Here is a 23,319-nt window from a genome sequence, read left to right on the forward strand (position 1 = left end):
ACGGATGTGTTTTGGTGAATTCCTTATTTAATGACTTTTCCCTCTAATAGACCTGGTTTAAATGTAAGGTTTCTGTGTAAATAAGCTGACCAAAGACAAGGCAAGGCAATTTGCTGACAGTTACCAACAGTATACTATCCGTTAAGCTGCTGGAGGCTGTTCCTCAGTGGATCAGTCTAAGCTTCTCCGCTCCATGTGATGGGCAGGTGTCAACAAGGCAGGATCACAGATGCTGCATCCACCATACAGATGCAGAGGGGAGCCTCATATGATGCTTTTTTGACATTATGATAGCACCTTCACTGCTCCATTTAAAGTCCTATTCAGCATATTTCACTCTGCCCCGATCACCCGCTCTTCTCTTAGTCTATCTGTCTCGCAAACACTTTCCACACTGAGTACAATAGATAATGAGTAAATTTTTCAAGCAGTTTTCCCATCCTTAATGTGTAATGGGGAATCAGATGGGGCTGTCAATGGCTGTCAAATAGTCCGCAATGAAGAAAATTAGGATCTAATTTCATTCTTGGATAAGTGATATCCTCATAGGCGCATCTGGCCAATGAACTATGGATACATATTTTTTGTAGTCTGCATGAAGACTGCATGGTCTTAATGGTTGACTAATGCTCATAGGATTTTAAAAATTTAAAAACGTTTCCTTGAGAGCTCCATTTAAGCCCTGATCCTAATGAGGAAACATTTGTAGACACACAAGGAACACTATACTGTCTTTACCAAATAAAATTACATATGTCCATCACCTTTCTTTATCATTTTAAAGACAGAATTAAATCAAAGATAAAATACGTAGTTGAATAAAAGCCCAAAAGTTGTATGGCTGACACAAGGCGACCCATTTTATGTGATGCATCATATGTACTGTGTGCGATGATCGTGAGAAGAAAGATAGGAAACATCAACCCCATTAATCACAATGACTCGAGTGATATTCAGAATAGCACCCTTCAGATTCAGGAAAAATAAGATTATTACAGAAGCACAAGGAAGAGAAATGGCAGAGACAAAAAGAATAGCAGAGCTGAAATATTGGTGAAAATACACCATCAAAACCCCACATCATTATTCACAGTGGCAGCCAATGCAAACCATCTACATATTTTTTGCAGTTTTTCTCTTCAATCTGCAGAAGTCTGCAACCGTAAGATATATTCTCATGGTTGTTTCATAAATCCAGCACACATGAGAAACAGTGATGTGGGTATATGAAGGGAGGCTTGCCTGAGAGAGCTCCGGTTCTACCTATCCTGATTGACATGTCGTCCGAGTCCAACATCTGGACCAGGGGTTCCTCCGCTTTCTGTTTGGATTCGGGAGAAAGGGCCAAGGCAATGTGGGGATCAGCACCTACACCCTACGGATAAAATGAAAAACAAAGTACATAAAAAATATATTCATGTAGGTGTTCATCACACAAGTAGAGCACACAGGGCAATGGCCCGTCCCTCAAGCCAAGTTAGTGTTAGCCGCCTAAGATGTTGCTATCAATGGTACGAATTGATCCGCGTGTATCCAGAGAGCACCACAAGAAGGGCAGTTGTGGAGATTCTCCTACTTCACAAAACATCGTAATGTGATCCTTGTCGAAAGACTCGTCCTTCCTCTTGACCATATTCCCATCTTCAACATCTGCCCTACCAACTGGTAGAAGCCATTGTCTCAGAATGATTAAAGTTATTTCTTGCATCTGCCAGTGGTTTTCATATGAATGGACTCCTACGACTCACTGATAAATCTCCAATTTTCTCTGTAACACCCCAGCTCAGGTGACCACACTTGTATGTTTGGTTTCATTTCTACCGGCATTTATGTTTGACTGGGACTTAAGACACGTGGGCAGTTTTGTCACTCTCTATGAACCAGCCTAAAAATCTTATACGGACACCCACTGTAACTTATGCAATGTGAAAAGAAGTGGGCATCTAAAATTTGGCAGAGTAAACACATGTGGGCACCGTGGTTCTGGCAATGTCAGCACATGTGGGAGCCATTTTCGGCGAAGTGAAAAGCCACCACAGTTATAATTGCTTTTGAGTGTGGCCATGTCCTCCTCTTTATTACACTTATGGGGAAGAAAAGCTTTTTAGAAAGTGTTTTGAGGCTGACGCCATCTTTTAACTTTTGAAGAAACACGAGCTAATCCCATTTGGCTGCATGTCTATGTTTGAGATGCTCAAGTATGGAGGGTGTGCTGTTTCCGAGTTGTCACAGACTTTAGACAGACTTTACAGTGAACAGGGCTTGCTTTCATATCAGACAGAACAGACTACACAAGACTGAAGTGTCATTCCCTATTTATAAAAGGAAACACTTCACTATTAGGCTGTATTTCTGTGTTGACATCTTTCCAAAATAGAAGAAAGATAATATAAACTACACAATCCTGATCAGCATGGGGAAGTGATGGTACATGTACAGGATCAGGAATGACTCCTGTCAACATGCCATAGTGTCGTCGGGAAAAGCAGGGAACCCCAAGTTATACCAGATGGCCTGGTTATCGCTTTGCATGAAAGCTCTGCCATCATCTGTGTGTGAATGGATGAGTGTGAGACTCAGTGTAAAGTGCATTGAAACTGCAAGGCGGTGAAAGGAGATACTATCAAAAAAACGATCATCGACAGTATCAACATCTTAACACTGAACCTATTATCATAAATTATGAATGATAACATGAACTATCTGTTCCTGGCTGTAGCAATTTGAGCAGAATTTAGATTTAACCATATTGAACTAATACTTGTCTCTAGACAAATCTGTCTACCCATATAATGAAAATCTTCTAAAAATAGTCCCTAAACAGCCCTTACAAATGAGCGATTGCTAAAGAAAAAACATCTGTATGTTCTGTTGGGAAGCGATGTCCCAACCACTCACAACACACAACACCACGCAATTCAGAAAAGCACCTGTGGTTCTGTGAATTGTCACATAAATGTTTTTCTCTATGTTTTTCCATTTAGCTACCTTACAATCTCAGACAAGAAATACTTAGCTTGGGTTCCTGCAATTGGCCATTTTTTCTCTTTTAGTGCAACAACGGTGGGACTTTGAGGACTATAGAACGTTCATGTTATTTCAAATTTTCAAAGATGATGGGGGGGGGGGGGGGGGGGGGGGCGTCAGGGAGACGAGAGAAACGCTTGCCAGGAGTTATTCTGAGCAGACCTCCTTGCACCGATCAGCACCCAGGGAGCGAAATCACATCCAATATTTGATGTGCTTGTCGCTGTCCGAGGTGCTGAAAACAGTTTGTCGCATCAAATGAACTTCAAAACCTAATATGTCTCACACCAAATTGCCAAACTAACGTTTTCAACTAATCAATTTCCTCAGCAGAATTATTCCCTACCAAGACACAAAACAACAGGAATGAAAATTAAACAGTAATACGTCAGAGTTAAATCGCCTCGTTAATTGTGTCAAGACCAGCTGTGCAATATCAATATCATGGATTAGAAAGATGTATGGATTCATTAAGAATTGGCAGTAATTTGTTGCCTTAATTAAGTTGTTTGTTGTGTGTGATAGGACAAAGTAGCATGGACTGATCACATCAGAGTGCATTATTCTAGTGTTGGGATGAATAACCAGAGCTCTAAACACAATGAATGCCTTTTATTTGATTCTGAAAATAAATAGAGAAAGACAGTCATTCCTGAAAGATTACTGAGATAAACGTGAAAGCAAATAAAATTCAGGAACAGTTAGTTTACTCCATATAAATATTGGAATATAGTGGAATATTTTGCTAGAAGCTTACATGTTGCTGTAGAAAACCCTGTTGATATGTGAAATACACTGTCACTAATATATATAAACAACGCCAATAGTTTAATAAAGTAATTTAATGTGGGGATAATTGTCTGTAACAAATACATGTTGTAGCCAATGAATAAAATGCTGTTCAGTTGAATGTCATTTTTTTCAATTTGATGAAAATAGAGACAAAATACTCATAGACAACTGAATAAAGGTAGGGCCAGAAAAAATACAAACGCATAGCTGGCTTGAATATTCCTCCTCTCCTCAAGTTCCCGACTGCCGCAGACTCAGAAACACATGGTTGAACCTCATATTTCAGAAAAAAGTCCATTATGGATTGACAGCAGCAAAAGGATAGAAAATAGTTTGATCGAAATACTAAATTTGAAACATAAATTCAGCCTGTCTTATCATCTTTGCTGCTTTTAGAATTTTTTTCTGAGACATTATTATTATGATTATATATACTTTTCTGTTAGTCAATGGTTGTTACTCAGACAGTCTACTATGGTACCAGATTTTTGAACTTTTTCATGCTGCCGAGGAAAAAAAGACCCACAGTAAAAACTGTGCCCTCTTTTCCTGATGTAAAAACACTGGATCCAAATTACAAATTAGTTTTACATATAACATGGATTTTAGATAATTGTCAACAAGTCAGACAAAAAATGTACTTATTATTTTGTCTTAGTTTTTCCCAGAGTACATGCATACTCACAAAAACACACATCCCAAGGGGACATTTTTAAGACATGGCCTTTGGTAATGACCCGTGGTATAATCTCATCAGAAGCTCAGAGCTCACTGGTAAAACTATTCCAGCAGCTGTTCGGGTCTGGTGATCACTGAAGGTCACCTCTCTCTCTCTCTCTTCACACTCGGCTTGTCCTCTACCTGCAGATATGACCCATTTCATCACCAATTTAAAAAGACCCTATAGGTGCAAATGAGTGGCCATTATGTTTGGAGGGTTGAATCAAAACTGGCCCTTGATGAGAATCAACAAAGACGTCCTACTGGTCATATAGATCAAAATGTAGAAAAATCATATGTTTGAAAGAAGTAGTGGTCTCAAAGCAGCATTAATAAGCTTGAACCTAATTACCTGAGGGTGATAATTTTGGACACTGGAATATTTGAAACCAAATAATCTCATATCAGCCATAGATTTCATCATTGTTGATTAAGAATGTATATTTCCTGCTTTGTTGAGATCAGCAGGAAAATCCTTACTTTCTCCTTCTTAGCAGATGACAAATACTCAAAGTATCAGGGAATGTAAAACATGAAATACAAAATTACAATTATTTGTCATGAATTTTTGAATTTAAATGACAATCAAAATAGAGTTTACTGGTTGTCAAATAATGATTATCAGCTATTTTGTGAAATAATCTATCTGCCAAAAGTCATGTTTCAGTATTTTTTTTTATTTTTTTATCTATTTATTGAGATGATTCTCTAATATTCAACAGCTTCATAGATAATAATAAAAATTTAAAAAATGCTGCAGTACTTGTAACGCTTCAAGCAACTAACAAGCCAACATTATATCACATTTAGTGTTTGACATACTGGTCCTGGCTTTCAGTGACATTCTGACACATCTTGTGACTCAGTAGTCTTGTTAAAAGACCAATGTCCAGAAGGACTGGACAAACAGATTTAATGATGAGATCGCCTTTATTAGAGTGTAAAAAAAAAAATCTGTTTCATTTTCTGTGGCCTAGTTTTCGATATCGGCAACCACAGGTGGCCCAACACCCTGAAATTACTCACGGGGAGACCTCTCATTAGATTTAAATAACATATTTGTTTCAATCTGGTTCATTCAAACTTAATCTTGATCATCAAGAAAAAAAAAAAACAATCCTGCTAACCTTTGTTCATTTACAACCCAGGGATATCTTATCAAAATATAATGTCACAGCTTTATGCTGGAGATAGCAGAACTTTAGTGACTCAAAACTAATTTCAATAGGCAATGAGTCCACAAAGAAAAGTAAAAAGTGAATTTACATTACATGTGATGGAAGTATTTTGCCTCTTGTGAGATAAACACGCATTTCAGTTGGAATTACAATAATACATTCTTGTGAGAATTTTTTTAAAAGTTGCAGAGTGATGGCACATATGCACACACGCATACACGCACACACACACACGCACACACACACACACACACACACAAACATCGAAAAATGTTTTTTCACAAAGTGGGCTTGATTAATCTCCTCGAGTCTAGAAAAGCCCCGTGCTGCCAAAGTAGAACTCAATATGAAAGTACTCCACTTATCTGATGTTTATGCAATTTATTCTTTCTGAAAGCTTCTGCAGCAGATACATCTCCAGGGACTTGTCACAGTTTGCTAAGATAGTCAAGAGTTGAAAAAGAGGACAAAAAAAAGTCAAAGTGGCAACAGCATGCACAGTTTCTACTCCCTGGATGAATTGTGTGCTAGTCTACACACCTTCTCTTATCGCCGCTTCAAACTCAGGCTCAGTCTATTTGCTCAACTGGAGCAAAAATTGCAGCGCTCACACTACAACCATGGAACTTTCAAGGGAAAGTGATTATTTTCTGCCAGAGAGATTTCAATCACAGTACAATAAACCTACTGAGTCCTGCATTCGCAGATAACAATGCTATACGAGCTTGACTGCGGTCTGACGTGGGTATTAGATGATAAGATGTTAGATATCTATCAGATATCTGGATGATCTGAGATGAGTTTGGGCCCTATGATATTTATAGGGGTAGACAATTTTTTACTTCACAAAACTAAAATCTGTAGGAGCAAATACAAAATCTCTCCTTAATATAAACCGTAATGTGTTTCCACTCTGAAGCTAGATGTGCTAATCACTGAAATTCCAAATCTTGGTTATGATACCCTTCGCTACTACGGATGCACCCTTAATTGAAAACCACCAACATAAATAGACTCTATCAGTTAAAAAGGTGAGGAGTATCTGTTATTATGACACAGGTATTCTCTGTGATGGGCTCAGAGAGGGTTCAGCACAAATCCCTCAAGTTTATCACATTTTGGTGCCTCAGCTCAGGCAGGTCAACAGGAAAAGGGCAACTGGCATCATTGCTGTCATGATGATAAACTGCTTTTTGAAAAATTGCTTGTTATTCAACAAAGAAGCCTAAAAACTCTGGTTCCAGCTATCTGGCATACCAGACAGCGAAGTTTGATCCAGGTGTGCCGAAACAAAAGCTCAGGAATTGCCCTGCAATCGGCTGCCACCTGTATACTGTGGACAGAGGTTGGGAATTTACAGAGATTAATTAACAGAGAGTCTAGATTATCTATGAATGAGGAAAATGAAACAGAGGGAAGGATAGATGGGGTGACTATTGTAGACCACAAAGTAGAAGAGATTAATAAAGGTAAAGTAAGGAAGGCATTGAAGAGGATGAAGATTAGAAAGGCAGTTGGTCCTGATGATATACCTGTGGAGGTGTGGAAATGTCTAGGGGAGGCAGCGGTACAGTTTCTGACTCGATTATTCAACAGGCTCTTGGAGAGTGAGAATATGCCTGAGGAATGGAGACGAGTGATGGTGCCCATTTTTAAGAATAAGGGGGATGTGCAGAATTGCGGCAACTATAGAGGGATAAAGTTGATGAGCCATTCAATGAAGTTATGAGAACGAGTAGTGGGAACTAGTCTGAGAGCAGAAGTCAGCATTTGTGAGCAGCAGTATGGCTTCATGCCTCGAAAAAGTAATACAGATTCAGCATTTGCTTTGAGAATGCTAATAGAAAAGCACAGAGAAGGTCAGAGGGAGTGGCATTGCACTTTTCTAGACCTAGAAAAAGCGTATAACAGGATGCCGATTGAGGAACTCTGGTATTGTTTGAGGAAGTATGGAGTGGCGAAGAAGTATGTTAGACTGGTGCAGGACATGTATGCTAGCTGTGAGACGGTGGTACGGTGTGCTGTAGGTGTAACAGAGATGTTCAAGGTGGAGGTGGGACTTCATCAGGGATCAGCTCTAAGCCCCTTCTTGTTTGCGGTGGTGATGGACAAGCTGACCGATGAGGTTAGATAGAAATCTACATGGACCATGATGTCTGCTTACGGCCACACCAGCATGAATGAGCACAGTCTCATGCTAAGCAGGCTCAGGCCAGGTTATTATTTAGATTGAATACCACTTGGGAATACCAGGTGTTGTAAGCTTACCAAGTGTACAGCAATGTCTATGGCGTATACAGGATCATATCCACTCCCACTTTGGACAGTCAGACTTCATGTTTCTAAGGCACGTAAAGACAGAGACTGAAACAAACAAATGACGTAACCAGAGAAATCAAACTCCGAATCCCGGACTCAGAGGGGATCATGCAGGACTATTTTTGCAACAACCAAGGCTGCGGTCTTGAACCCATGGTTCAAGACCGCAGCCACACTGGAAGACTGTCAATGCACAGGAGTATGCTGAGTATGTGACTGGGTCCATCAGCACTTGTGTTGACAACATCATGCCCACCATATGAGTCAGGAAGTTTCCAAACCAGTAGCTTTGGCTGAACAATCAGGAACGCCACGTTGCATGCTCACTCTCATGCACTTAGGTCTGGACGGAGTACAAAGCTGCTTAGTACGGACTGAAGAAAGAACATTCTGGAATGGGCCCTCAGAGCTCACGCCAATGAGGTGGTACGTTCTCACCAAAGCACCGTCCTCTCCTACTTCAAGAACACAACCATCTTCCGCTTCCCCAAGACGAGCCCACCCACCTGCCTGAATGACGACTGGTCAGTAGTACTCACTCCGATCATTATGAAGTGTTTTGAGAGAGCGGTGCTGGCCCACATTCAGAACAACATTCTAGAAACCCTAGGCACCATACTGGCCAAACAGGTCCACCTCAGACGCCACAGCCACCACCCTCCACTACTCCCTCTCATATCTTGAAAAGACTCCTACATCAGGATGCTCTTTGTGGACCACAGCTCCAGATTCAACAACATCATACCCAACATACTCATGCACAAAATGTCTGACCTTGGCCTGCACCCCAATCTCCGGGATTGGCTCCTGGCTTCATGACTGGCAGACCTCAGTTTATGATAGGATGCATCATGGGTGGAGACGAAACAGCCTGCAGGATGGAGGTGGCACCAGAGCACCACTGCTCTGGACGGCAGACGCCTGCAGTGAGTGCTAAAGACTACAGAGAAGATCACCAGAACTCCCCTCCCTTCTCTGCAGGGCATTGACCACCGCAAAGTCCATAGAAGAGCTGCTTCTCTCGCCAAGGACCATGCACACCCTCAATGTGGACTGTTCACACTCCTACTCTCAGGCCACAGGTACAGGAAACCAAGGAGCAAAGTTTTGAGTTCAGTCGGATGGAGGTGCTGGGATACAGTGTTTACATAACGGGATTTTTTTTTTTTCATCTATCTGCTTGAATAAAAACGTAAAACAACAAAGTAGACCATAGTTTTTGTCTGGACTGAGCGTTACAAGCACAGAGTTCTCCCGCTGGCCTTGCCAGCTAAAAACAGCGAACGGGGCACAATTGACAAGACCAAAGTGACCAATACCTCTACAGCCAACAGAGACTAGGCAGTTAACCAGACTGGAGGAGAGCAGAGAAGAGGAGAGAAGAACATGGACTTCCAAAGCCAAACTATATCCACTCAAGACAAAATGGCCTTTTTATTGTCATTTCACTCATATTAACTTTCAAAGCTCCAAATGAACAAAAAATGTCACTTTGAGGCATTTGGAGACCTGACTGAAGCAATGTTATTACCGAGGAGATTTGACAATGGCACCTCGGGAGACTTCTCTAATCGTTTTCAAGCAAGCGTTCCTCACAATCACTTTGAGCAACAATGGGGCGGCGTGTCACTGCCCTTTTCAGACCAGTTTTTACAGATAATTCAAGAAAAAAAAAAACAATTCTAATTCAAATTCTCACCTTTCAGCTGAGAGAGAGGTCACCAGGACTGCTATTAGAGAAGCCCTCACCACCATAATCACCACCACTTTGCTGCTGAGCTTTCAAATAAAAACCCCTTTTTCCATTTGCCTTTTTAATGGTTTCATTTGCATGTTGAGTTGTGCTTTGTATCCCGCTATAAACTAACAGTCATCTTGCCCTCCTCAATTCATCAACAGACATTTTAGTCAGCAACGGTAACCTTTTAATGGCCCGTGCCAACCTGACATTTTGAAATGATCAAGGGAGGCTGACAATGACACAGCGTGAGTAAAATAATCCATTAAACTTTGGGGCATTTATTATAATGATATGCAAATATACAGCGGGGGTACATGCCATGATTGTACTGACGCATTTTAGGGTGAGTGCTAAGACAAAGCGTTTTCAGGAATCTGCAGCAAATCCTATATTTTCACAGTCAGATATGTGCCCGCCCCATTTATCCTTACCCATGAAATAATCACCCCAATAGCAAAAATTGTTCTGGATAGCTGAAAATTGAGAAATGAGCCTTTCTGGGACAGATTAAACTATCATCAGCACATGGGCAAGGAAGATAAATGACTCTCCTGAAGCTAAACGCTTGAATGAGTCAGTGTCTCTCTCTTGATAAAACAGCGAAACAGGGATCAGACCCAGCAAACACCATCAGACCCCCAGCTCAAAATGCAAAATCAAAGGTTTTTTATACATCAAAATGCAATCGCACAGTTTCAAAATCATTGCGAGCTGCGGTCACTAACAAGAGCATAGCCGCTGTTTGAATAATGATCTAAATTAATACTTTAAAAAGTTAAAAAATCTGTTTAAAATTCTCATCTTATACCTGCCTCTCTCCTGAGCCAAATGAATACAGTAAAATAAAACTGAAGCAGTCAGGACAAGTTTAATGGAGTACATACAGAACACGATCAGTAAACATATATGATCTAAAATTATAGTTGACATGGAAACAATAAAACACCCCAACCCATCTCCAACTGTCAGGGGGGGTCATGAATTAGCCTTATCATCCTCACACATTTATAAGGATTGTGCACATCCATCCCAAGCCCATTTAAAGTAAAACGTAAGTAAACCTCACTGGTCTCCCTGTTGTTTTTTTCCACAACTGAAAAAATGTGATTTATGCTTCATGTTAAAAAAAAAAAAGAAAAAAACAGCAACGTGCAAAAAGGAAAAATATCAAAACACTTCATCTTCTTTGACTTTGTACAGGGAACATTATAATGTTGTATACGGCCTTCAAGCTGAAATCATCTTCATGCCAAATTATGAACTTATTACGTAACCGCGGGCTTGGAATTTGTGTCATGTCCTGCCTTCTGGGTGCTCGCAGGAGTCACATCTCACCTAAACCAGGAGGAAATTTGTCAGACACATATATGATGTGTGAGAGAAGTGTGAGAAAAGACAAGTCAGGGCAAAACTGATACACTGGACAGCAGAGCTCACACAAGATAATGGGTGTGCGAGACAAATCGCACCCATGTACAAAATTACACCAAAAGGACAGAGATTTTGAACAACATGCATTCATCACAGTATGCGGCCCTTCATCCACATTGTGATCGAACATACACACAGGCACACGCAGACACACACACACACACACACTCAAGGAGGCATGTGTGACAGACTGTGCATCCTGTTGCCTGGGGATGATAATGATGCTGTCAAACTGACACCCTGTAAAGCAACTGACCTGGGCCCAGGGTTCTTCCTCTTAAACAAAACATCAAAATACGAGCCAAAATGTGCAATCTTTGAAAAAAGTGACAAATCCATCGGGATATATACTACTCAACATATCATCAGGTAAAAAAATAGAAGCAGACATTCCTGTGATCCAATGCATCTAAATACACAAAAACATGAAGGCCAATTTTCTTTGTCAGTTGCAGTCACAGCACCGAAGGTATTTAAATATCAAACACAGCATAATTCAAATCCCCCTTTAACCACACTGGAAGCATTGCTGTGCAGTGGTTATGTAGCTGAGCTGGCTGCCAACTGCTAATTATAGCAATAACTGATAAACAGTCCTTACAAAATTACCGTTTCCTATTGTAGTTGTGGACAAATATGATCAAAGTTAATACAAAATATCCAAACTATTGAGCGGGCTTGCGATAGATGCTGACAACTTTATTTTCCTGACAAAAAAAGTGCAACAATAAAAGACAAAGACACACATAACTCTTAAAACAAATGTTCCTTTTTCAAGAGCCGCCACAATTAAAAGTAAAAATAGTGGAGTCGTGATGGTGTTGTGGGTGTTGCATCATAGAAGATAACAGTGGTGGCTGTTTTGCCAAGTATTATACTCAGCCATTGCGATGTTATTGTGAGATTTAACTTGCTACTTGAACTTTTGCTCGTATTAACTTTCATCAATAATTTGGGACCATTCTGAGGAATAAGTGCCCTTTGCAAAATTTACTGGAGCTAGAATCAGTCTAATTTTAAGGCCATAAACTTAACTACAGTTAGTAATGTATATTGAACATGCAATTTATAGTTTGTGCGTGTGTGTTTTATTTTTTTTTATTTGTTTTAATTTTTTAATGAGGTTTTTATTATTTTTGTATAACCCGCTGATTGATTACATATTGTATTTATATTATTTTGGTGCTGATAGTATAAGTATGGCACAACATATGTCTATACGAACAAGAAGTCTAGATGATTTAATGGCTTAATCTTATTAATCTCATATTTCACAACATGGTTAGGGTGCATTGTACACAAACTGCTATGCAGAAGTTTGCATAGAGCATCATTTATTTAAGTAAACAGGAAGAATCAAGACAGGCACTAAACAGTTAACAAAGAGAAGCACGATATCACACAAATGCAAAAAAAAAAAAAAATTACACATATTTCAATATGTAAGATTATTATCATGTGTTTTTCGCTCCTCTGGGTTTTAGAGGAAGGTGTGCTTGGCGTTTTCAGCTTGGCGAATCAATGTATCTATTCATTGCCTCCCACTCACGCACACCCTCGGTCTCAAACCAATTCTAACTCTTTAAACTTTTCCTCAGTCCAAGAAGCAGCTTTTGGATGGATAAAAAAAAACTAAAACAAAAACACTATCTGGTTTTTCAAAGCGGCAAAGCAAGCAATTCGGGCAGGAATCCGGATGAAAATCAAAGTAAAACGGTGGATGCAACTCTAAACTCTCTCCTCTCTTCTCTGATAGTTTTATTTCTCTTATGTGCGTTTGAGTGTTTCCACAAGCTATAATGTAAACTCCCGTGGGTCACATTGAGGCAGTGCTGGAGTGTGGAGAGAAATTTTAGGGAAGTACAGTCTTTTACTACGCAAACATATTAAATGAACCAGATACACACTGGAAACCAGGCCTGCAAGTATAATTAGTGGAATGCCGGCAGGAATAATTACTGTGTTTAATGATAGCGTGTTTGTATATCGCAACTGTTTCGGGAGGTTCAATACTCAAGCTCTTCATGTATTTTCCTTTCATTCAGAGACCATCTAGTGTTCCAAAACTAAAGGAATGCTAAGTGTTTTCCTCCCAGGACTAGTTGCATTTTCTACTCACTGAAGCCAGATTGCATTTTAAATTCCGGAGTAAGGTTTCTGTAACTGAATATTGTTAAAGGAATTAAGGTCCAGTTTGATTTCGTGAAGTTCAGCCAGAGGTGTCATACCAGTGGTCGCTGCGCCCCCCAAGCAGAGCAACCTGCTGTGAGCACAGCTTCTTCCTGACACAATGACTAACATGTTGCCAGGTTTCATGTGCTGACAATGTCTGGTGTTTCCTCATTAAAAGTGATGTAAACATCTAGTATTTTTGCACAAGGATATATGTCTGGTGTCTTGGCTGCGTATACAGAGTGATGTAAACTAAGCTAGCAGTAGCTTGAAAAACCAATGAAAATATAAAAGCTATGGGTCTGCAGGGCTTTGTGTTCACAACTGACCCCATTTCTTCTCTCCAAAGAACAATGGCAACTTCATTTGTTTTTTCAGGCATTTGTTGTAGCTCTTCTCTCTAAGGACTTTATATTTCTGAAGCTCTACAAACTGTGAGGGACCTGGCAAGTCATTGATCTGGAGGGGCCGGATTTACAGATCCCTAAGAGACAGGGCATGCAGTGCCAAAAATGAAAAAAAAGTTTTTAACATCAGACAAACTTTAAGGTATGAGAAGATTCTGCTCAATCATGTGGTAACTACGAGCCAAGGACTCTCAGTTGGGGATATATATTGAACATGTAGGTATAGAGAGAGAGAGAAGAGAGGAAAGAATTGTCCCTTCTTTACTTTTATATGTCATATGAAAGGAGCCCCAATAAATTAGACTGTAGGCAGATCTCATTACTAGTTTCTAGACTGGTACCTTGTGAACCATAGCATTGGGCGCAACCAAATTCAGTGTCTGTAACCCCTCTTCACTGGGTGCCAATTAAAGCCCCAATTAGAAACTATTTTAGCTTGAAATGCGTCTTGAACATTTCAACGGTGCACCGGCAGGTAGAACAGGGTCATTCATATATTTTGCCTCCAGAGTCTATTCCTGCAAGGTGTAACTTTGATGATCATGTCATTTGCAATGTTGTCAGTCACCCTTCGGAGCCCAAAGCTTTCCGAAAATTTGTATAGGCACAGGGATATTACCCGTGCGAAATAAAAACGTGCAAATAGATCATAAGCGACAGAAGTAAACACGTTCGGATCGCAACCTGTAATCACCTTGTTTGTCAGCAGAGGATGCTGTCGCTGCTTCTTGAAAGCGTTTCGAGGCTAAAATCAGCGGAGTGAGCTGGTAAACCGTTAGCTAAGGCTGGCATAATGAAGTTATTGTTAAGGGTAATGCAACTTTTATTAAGCGGCACATCCCATTTGCCTCATTCATTCAGCTGTTCTGATGTCCTGGCTTAATGAAACAGGATGGCTGTGCTTAAACAGGAAGGAAATAGATGTTCTAGTTAGCGCTTGGCTGTGTTAAAAGAGGACAGCGTTAACAAAGTCGCTATGGATACTTACAAGAAAAATAACTAAAATCCAAATTTTTGAATTGTCATGCAACGATAAATTTTGAGATGGAAAGCAGCTGAAAGCAAGAGCGGGATGCCCAGGGATCTGGACAGTGTGGTGGAAGCTGGTTTGAAAGTGGTCTCAAAGAGTCTCTGTTACAGTCTATCCACCTTTCACGGCTGTTACCGACAAGTTATTATTTAAATGACATTGCAAACCTAATGGTGCAATAGGTGTCCCACGACAGCACCAGCCAGGCCATGTTTATCCTAAAAAAAATGTTCTCTCTAAATGCTTACTGATCTTTATTTTAAAATAGATGAGATTGTCTGAGAGAGAGAAAAATTTCCAACTAGTTTGAAAATAAACACAAGCAAATAAATAGATTTTCAAAACTATCTGCCTCTGGATTTACCGTGAGAAAAGGACTGAGGGAATTAAGGCATGTTATCAGGCGGGACAGATTATTACTGGCGGGCAGTGGGAAAAGGGCTCTCACGAATTGTTCCAGCTGACATTTTACTTCGGTTTGACTTGGGGCAAAAACTGAAATGATCTTATTGTTGAGAGCTTTCCACAGACAAAAAAAAAAAAAACTGAGTAACCCTCTCTCATTTCACCACATAAGGACTGTGAAGATTCCACAATGCAGACGAAGAATCAGCAAATTTGTAATGACATTTGCAGCGTGTGATAAAGACATTTTGAAATTACCGTTTCTTTTTGAAGTAAACCCAATCAGAGAGACGGGCTTTTAGAGTATTCACATGTAGATTGCCCCGCCTGAATTACCTCGATACCTTTGTGACTGAGGCGATGGGTTTTAGCTCTGGATAAGATGAGAAGTCCTTTCCTGCTATTTCTCAATTCTATTTCAGCCCCTGCACGTCTATTTGAAGGTACACATGGAGAAAAAACACAGTTGAACATGAAATTCATCACAAGCTGATTTTTGAAGTGGCGCTGCTTTCAACACAATAGCTTGCATGGAGATAATGTAAGCAGGCGCGACCTTACTGCATATGATGCTGCGTTTATGTCTTTGTAATGATTTTGTTATGATTTTTCAGACACTTTAATTCACACAAACATCCAACATCCTCTATAGGGAGACTATTAGAAAAACCTATTGGTTTCATCCAAGCCTGGAGGGGGTTGTCATAATAACAGAAAAACATGTTGTTTTTTTTTTCCAATCTTCTATCTCTTGGTTATTTTGCTCCACCCAATTTGCCCATTCTTGCTTTGTGCTTGTGAAATAAACAAAAAAAAACCATCTCATTTCCACTGCATAGTTTGACAGATAGTCTATGCAAAACTGAAAAAATAAAAAGTAATATTAATTTAATAGAGAATGTTAATGTCCATATTTATTCTATCATATTTCTTTCCTCCCTCATTGAGGCAAAGCTGAACAAACATGTACAATTGCACTTTCTGCTGCATTCTTTGAAAATAAATCACAAAGACAAAAAACAAGTCAAACTGCTCCCATGATTCAAGAAAAGTCAGGTGGTAAGGCAGGAGGCTTAATGACATGTCGACCATCAATGTGCAAGAATCAATTTTCTTTTTTTGTGCCACCATTTATTTAAGAACTGTGTGTTTTTCATCTGGTTTCACTAACTTCATTTGGAATCTGAAAAAACAGAGTGAGGGAGTGACTGAAAGAAGTGTGATCGTTTCTGGGGGCTCATAGAACTGATGAATCAATTATATTGCAGCAACTTCACTTTGTATTATACTATAATTTGCACTCCTCATCGGCTTCACGCTAAGTGAAAGGATGTCTATTTTGCCAGGGGAAGTGATAAAGATGTTACAGATGACAACGCTGCCAGATTACTCTTTTTCAAGTTGATCCCATTCTGTCAGGGCGCTTTCCTTATTTCACGCTCTGTCATTATGAACAGCTTATTTTTTCTTTCTTTTTTTTTTTTTTAATTTCATAATCATCTACATTGAATATTTTTAACAAAATAATGTCAGCTCCGCACACACCAGGGCAAAGTGACTTATTTTTTCAATGGCAGTAATATTCTGATAGTAATCACATGATATGGTGTTGTAGAATCAGCAGGAATCTATATTATATAATGTTAAAAAAAACTGTATATAGGATTAATTATGAATTTGAAATATCATTTATTTAAATAGCTGTTTCAAAGCTATGCAAAACTAAGTGAAAATGCTAAACACTAAACATTGTTGAAAGCAATACCTATATGACTTCCAATTGTGATGGATTTAATGAAAGTAAGCCCACTGGGGATAAAATATGGAGCAACAGCAAAGAGGAATATGAGGATAAAATTTAAGTTGTTTTCTCTTAACAGTAGAGCAGAAGTGATGGGAATTTTCACCAAATCTGGAGCAAACTAATTTACACTACAAAATGATTTGACTTACTGATCCTTTGGATATACAGTAATAACATGCAGAAAAGAAAGATATGTGTGATGCTCAGCTAAAACAGGACAGAAATAAAAGTAGTAACTTTACCCAGAACTTAATTGATTTTTTTGATACTGTTGTGTTTTGTGAAGGTATGTCAAAGTTGATGATATGAAGGAAATCAAAAGTATGCAGTGAATATGGAGTTTATGTGGCATTAAATGGCATTAAAGAAGACAAATGCTTTCAAATATCTTAGTGTCCTTTAACCTCATATGATGTATTGATCAACATAGAGATCGATTCAAATTTCATATGTCTTAGTGTCCTTTAACCTCATTATGACGTATGGATCGATATACAGATCAATTCAAAACTAACAATCAAATAGTGCCATTAGATAGAGGGGAAAAAATCGAAAGGTGAAAGGCCTGTTGGGTTGTTTGGCTCTTTGTTAGGGATAAATATCTCAACGTGTTTTGTCCGTTAGGATGGACAGAGCCAGGGAATTCTAATGGGGTGGCTGCGGCTAAGGTGGTGGAACGGGCATCCCTCCAATCAAAAGCCGCTCATTATATTACCATATCCTCCTGTTTACATGCCAAAGTGTGCTCGAGCAAGACACTGAACCCCCGGTTGACCCTGATGGTCTGGTTAGCGCGCTGAAGTGCAGCTCTCCTGCCATTAGAGTGTGTTTGAAATGGAGAATATGATCCAGTGTAAAGCGCTTTGAAACTGGAAGGCAATGAATGTGCTACATAAGTGGAGACCATTATTAGCCGCGTCAACGTAATGTAGTGGATTTTTTGTAGAAAACACGGATGCTCAGTACAAAGTACAAAGATAAATGTAAGATGTAATAAATACATTATGTTAAAATAAACGGTCCGAACAAACTTGATGACCCACAAATTATTTTCATCATCCATAAATCTATCTGTTGCTTTCAAAATGTATATAGTAATGGTGAGGGGGAGGTATTTACGAGAGGCAGTATGAGATACTGTGAAACAAAAATGAAGAAATCAATTACTATTACAATCATTATTCTGGGATTAGACTTTTTTATATTTGTTACCAAAAATTTAACCCACATCACAGTTTAACAACAATGTTACTGTGCTTTTGTTCAATGTGTTATTGCAGTTGTGTAGCCTCATTCATGAAAATGATGCATGTGATTTCTAATGTGATATATTTATAGCAGCCTGACGATGATTACACTTCCTTTCATGACATATTATTACCATGGCTGTTTTTTTGCTCAACAGATCTTCCGTCCTCGCATGAAAAGTACCATGAAATGTCCAGTCAATTGGATATCCATCAGCAAAATGGAAAAAAAAAAGACAAATGACCTTCTGTCATAATTTTCAAGGAAGGAGATTGCTCTGAAATTATAGTATACCTGTCTTAGTCTGGGGGAAAAAAAATGGAAAATGAAGAATAAAATACTGTTGTCAAGGGACCTGTTAAAATAAATAAGGAAATACAAGTGATATAAACTGAAGAATTGAACTGTGCACGAAAGGCCGATACATTTAAGAAGCAATGGCGATTGTGCTGTGGCAGACACAAAAAAAAATGTGCTTGAAAATGTTTTTAAAAAAAGCTTTAATTAAATCTGTCCTCAGACAAACAGCTCCAATAACTGACATTGGAAATATTGCAAAAACAAAAACCTGTCCAATGAATGCTTCCATTTCAACATTATAATCAACAGGGCTGACAAAGGGGAGGGAAAACATGATGCAGAAAACTACTAATTATCTCACTGAGGCTGCAAGAAAATCAAATAACAATGGACAGGAATCGTCATCCTGAAGTCACCCTCGACACTTAAACTATCCATGTGGAGGAAAAAACTCATTATCGTAACCAGGGAATCGCGGGCTTTCATTAAATACACAAAGAAAAACAAGCCGTGCTTTGCAACACTTGTAATTATATTGCAATAAGTTGAAAAAAAAACACATAATATGAATACTATCTATGGTTTTAATGTTCAGCGAGCGAGTGGAAAGGAGAGACGTCCATTTGTTTACACGGAGGCCAACTCCTTCAAGCTTATGACCGAGTGATTTTCAGATGTATTGATTTCAACAGATGAAACAAGAATTTTCAAAAAGTGACCCTTCGGTAGACATAGATCCAGCATCAGCCGAACAAGTCTGCAGAGAATCAAACTTTGGGTTAACAGATAAACAGATGAAAAGGTTCTTTAGAAACAGTGATTGGAAAACCTACAAAAGCCCTATCAAACCAGGAGACAAAGATGAAAGGGAGCTTTTTCTTTACCCTTATCTGAACATAACACAAAGCTGAGATGCCTTTTGTGATAAAAGTTGTAACAAGCATCACGGCGCTCTCGCCGGCACTGGAAGGAGAGTGATTGCATTCATCCGTCTGAATGTTTGCTAGGGTTCCTGTAATTGCATGGCTCCGAGTCAATTGATCCATACATCAGCAATATGGCAGGGTGTGTACATATTCCCTCAAGTAATTTTTATGGGCTCCATTAAAATTAGATCGAAACCCTGCTGGCGTGAGCCCGTACATTTTCATTTACCGTTTATTTGATTCTTAAAACATGTATTGCTTGTTTATCTCTTCATGTTTTCTTCACTAATGTACCTACTTGACTATCTTGTTGTTTTTTTAAGTGCATTCATGGCCCACCCTCCGAATACTGCTGCCTTAATACCTCGTTCCTCTTGAATGTAGATATAATTTATCTCCCTGGTGAACAGATCATTTCAACAAGCAGCGATTCTCCGTCACTATATCATTGTTAGTAATGATAATTCCATATTCATTAATGCAAAAGCATCATTCATATTTAACACTATGAAAAAAGTATGAGTTCCTCATTCAGAAACATTTAGACAGATTGATATATGGACTTTATTTTTGCACTGGATGAATATAATGGATGATTTCATGTGTTTATGTATTTAAGAAATCCCTTCATTTACCCCTGGCGATACAACCCATTTCTCTCAGGGGTAAACATACTTATATGCTACTTAATTTTTCAGTGTAACAGAAACTTCAATATGCAATCCAACCCCAAAAAGCTCGAGTGTCCCTTAATCCAAAACTCCCCCTTAGTGTCTCCGCTTTAAAAAAGAAACTGCCAGTCTGACTTAAAACAAGTTCAGCAACCAGGAGCACTTTCCTTTTTGCCCCGTCCTATTCTGGAAACACTCGAGACGCCTCGCATACAGCGGCACAGCTTCAGGCCATCTTTGTCTGATCAAGTTGCACGGAGGGACACAGGGCAAGCATCGCTTGAGTGAAAGGGCCTTGAGGACAGTCTTGATCTGCTAATACTGCTCCATAAAAGCATGCTACCAGCAACGGTGTGGGTGTATGTGTGTGAGTGTGTGTGTGGGTGTGTCTGAGCTCATGATCAAAAGCCACTTTCTCGCCGACAGAGGATTACTATATCCACCACGGGGGACATCTGTCCTGTGTGGATCTGCCTCGCAAACCTGCAGAATGGCTTACAGAACTGTTGAGTCATGCTGATGCAGCCAATTATTTTGTTATTTAAAAAGACAGTGGGTGGATAATTTTAATAGGTCACACCATTTCCGGCAGCCCGGGGGGCAATTTAAACTGAAAGTTAAATGACAAGATTCCAAATATCCTCAAGAGTCAAATACAAGATTTAGAGGCAGAAGAGACAGATTTAAATATGCCTTCTGTCTCAGGTATTGTTTATCTAATTGATTTAGGGCTTAGCAGCAACTTTTTTTCCTCCCCTCTTTAATTACTATTGTTTGATTCATGAAATATTCAATTAATGGTTAATTAATTAAATAACAGTATCACCGAACATGCGTTTTCTTGTGAAATCGAGCTGAAAATGATAAGGACCAAAATCCAAATCTCCAGAATTCGGTATCAAATAATGATAGAATACAAGGACATTATAAATGTTTCTGATGTGGAAAATAATTTCAAAGGAGAGGAACCAAGTGAGAAAAATGCTTCTGCAAAATATACAGTATGTACCGATAAGTCATTTTCCTGATAAGAGAACCAGGGAAAAGCGCATTTTATTAAGAGACGATGGTGCCTTGATAGTTACATTCATGGAAAATACTAAAATGCCCCATTCAAATTCCCCAAACACTAATGTGAAATCTGGCTAATTCCTATTTTTGTGAGTTACATTTATGGAAAATGCTAAAATGCCCCATTCAAATTCCCCAAACAGAAATGTGACATCTGGCTCAATACTATATTTGTGGGTATTATTTAATCCTTTTATACATATTTGTTCTGCAGACATGCCCTGTGTGTGTTGTGTGTGGTAATGAGGACTTCTGTCAGAAGGAAAATGAGTTGGATTTAGAGAATATGCTTCTCACTCTGCAGATGTTGCAGAGCTCATGCAGCTCCCCAGATTAAATTAAAGTGACTTGATCTGACGCAGTGGGCCAGAAATAAGGAAAATGATCCACGAAACTCCTGAAATGACATTACACTGCACTAACGTCTACTGCGACAATTAAACGGGAATTGTCATTTCTGGATAATGAGTCAGACCCTGGTGCAATGAGTTGGCCGTAAGTCGCCGTGGTTCAAATTTAATCATAAAGGAGCCTCTGTATGTGTTCTGAGAAGAATCGTACCGACACTTCTTGGGGACTCTAGCGATTTATATCACCCTTTACGCTTCTTTTTGTTTAACTATTAGAAAAATGAATCAAGTTCTCTGTGCTGGTAACCTGACAGCACAGAAGGACTATGGATTTCAAATGATGTTTTCATCGTGACCGTTCCCCTCAGATGCGTGAGTGGGAATAAAAATGACGGCAAGGTGGGTTGTAAAGTTGCAATCGTGTCATTTAAACATGCACATCTTTCAGAAGCCATTCTCATTTTTAGTATATATTCTCAAGTATTTTCGACCCTAACCTTGGTTTCCCCGACAGTCATTTTTAATGCTTGCTCACTAGTACACAGACACACAAACGCACACAGAGAGAGGCAGACTAGCTTCTCACTCAACACAACTTACCTAAAAACACATTTTCACTCGTGAAGTGTGCCTTTTAAGTATCAAAATCAAGGCAAGTACCTTCAGTATGATGCATGAACAGGCATACTGGCGCACATGAAGAATGGCTGGTGCAAATGCACGCACTCACACCGAGTCCTCGCTGCCCCTTCATGGTGATACGCTCGGGGCCACTGAGTTTGGAAGGTGACATTTCAGAGAGGAACGATTATTCATAGGTAAGCTGGATGACAGCCAGTGCAGTGGTAAAAAAAAAAAAAAAAAAACACCCCTCACACACACTTGTGTACACAACCATACACTCTTACAATCACTAGCATGCTTTTTGTCATGTGATATTCAGTATGGAGCATGAGCTCTGTGTCCATGCGGTGAATAAATGAGGTGGAGAACCGCTGCTGGCTGCATGAATCATGGGACTCCACCGGACCTTCGCTTCCTGCACAGCCTGTCAAAATCTATCCAGTGGGAAAACACTGCTGCCCCAATACATATTGACACACACACACACGCACACATGCACACACACACATGCACAAGCCTCCATCAAGCATCACTACCGTTACCCATTAGGAACAAGCAAATCATCCACATCCTGTTTAATCAGAAAACGTACGTACCTTAGGCTGCAAGGCTAAGAACCGCTCTTAATAACTTCCTCATTTGCATGCAGAACGCTCAGGAGAACTCATTGTAAAATGCATTTATTGATGAGCATGTTGCTGAATCTGTCCCCGTCAGAGGTGTCAAAACCGCCTGACGTAAACTAAGGGATTAAAAGAGTGACCCTACAGCCACCATTTCGAGAACACTTTCCCAGTTGGAAACATTTGTAAATGTTTCATGTCACTGTCAGTGAAAAACAAGTGATTTATGCCCTTAAGTATCAATAAATATTACTAATGTAATTAAAAAAAAAAAAGGTTGCTGTCGAATGCCACTGTAAGTGAGCCTAACAGCTCAGGCCCAAGAATCAGAGAGTGCGGTGAGGATGTGAGGAAAGTCTGCTCCTTTCCTACCAAGCGACAGGAAAGTAACATACATGTATTCAAACACACGAGTGACACGCCTCTCATGCTGCTGTTATGTGGCCTTACATAAGCACGGGTGTTTTGATATGTGGCATT

General features: G+C 39.5%; 1 protein-coding gene across 2 annotated transcripts in view; it reads right to left on the reverse strand.

Moving 5' to 3' along the window:
- slc39a11 (solute carrier family 39, member 11) overlaps positions 1-23,319 on the reverse strand; it is a 112,089-nt gene that overhangs the window by 42,593 nt on the left and 46,177 nt on the right. The window contains exon 5 of one of the 2 annotated variants that reach the window (XM_086140421.1): positions 1,264-1,375. In XM_086140421.1, the coding sequence (XP_085996547.1) occupies positions 1,264-1,375 (112 nt within the window). Of the gene's footprint in view, positions 1-1,242; positions 1,376-23,319 lie in introns of both variants that reach the window. The other variant, XM_086140420.1, reaches the window with a different exon arrangement.

The sequence above is a fragment of the Fistularia commersonii genome, chromosome 33, assembly GCF_037954325.1.
Source record: "Fistularia commersonii isolate RoL2024-O1a breed Wild chromosome 33, RoL_Fcom_v1.0, whole genome shotgun sequence".
NCBI lineage: Eukaryota > Metazoa > Chordata > Actinopteri > Syngnathiformes > Fistulariidae > Fistularia > Fistularia commersonii.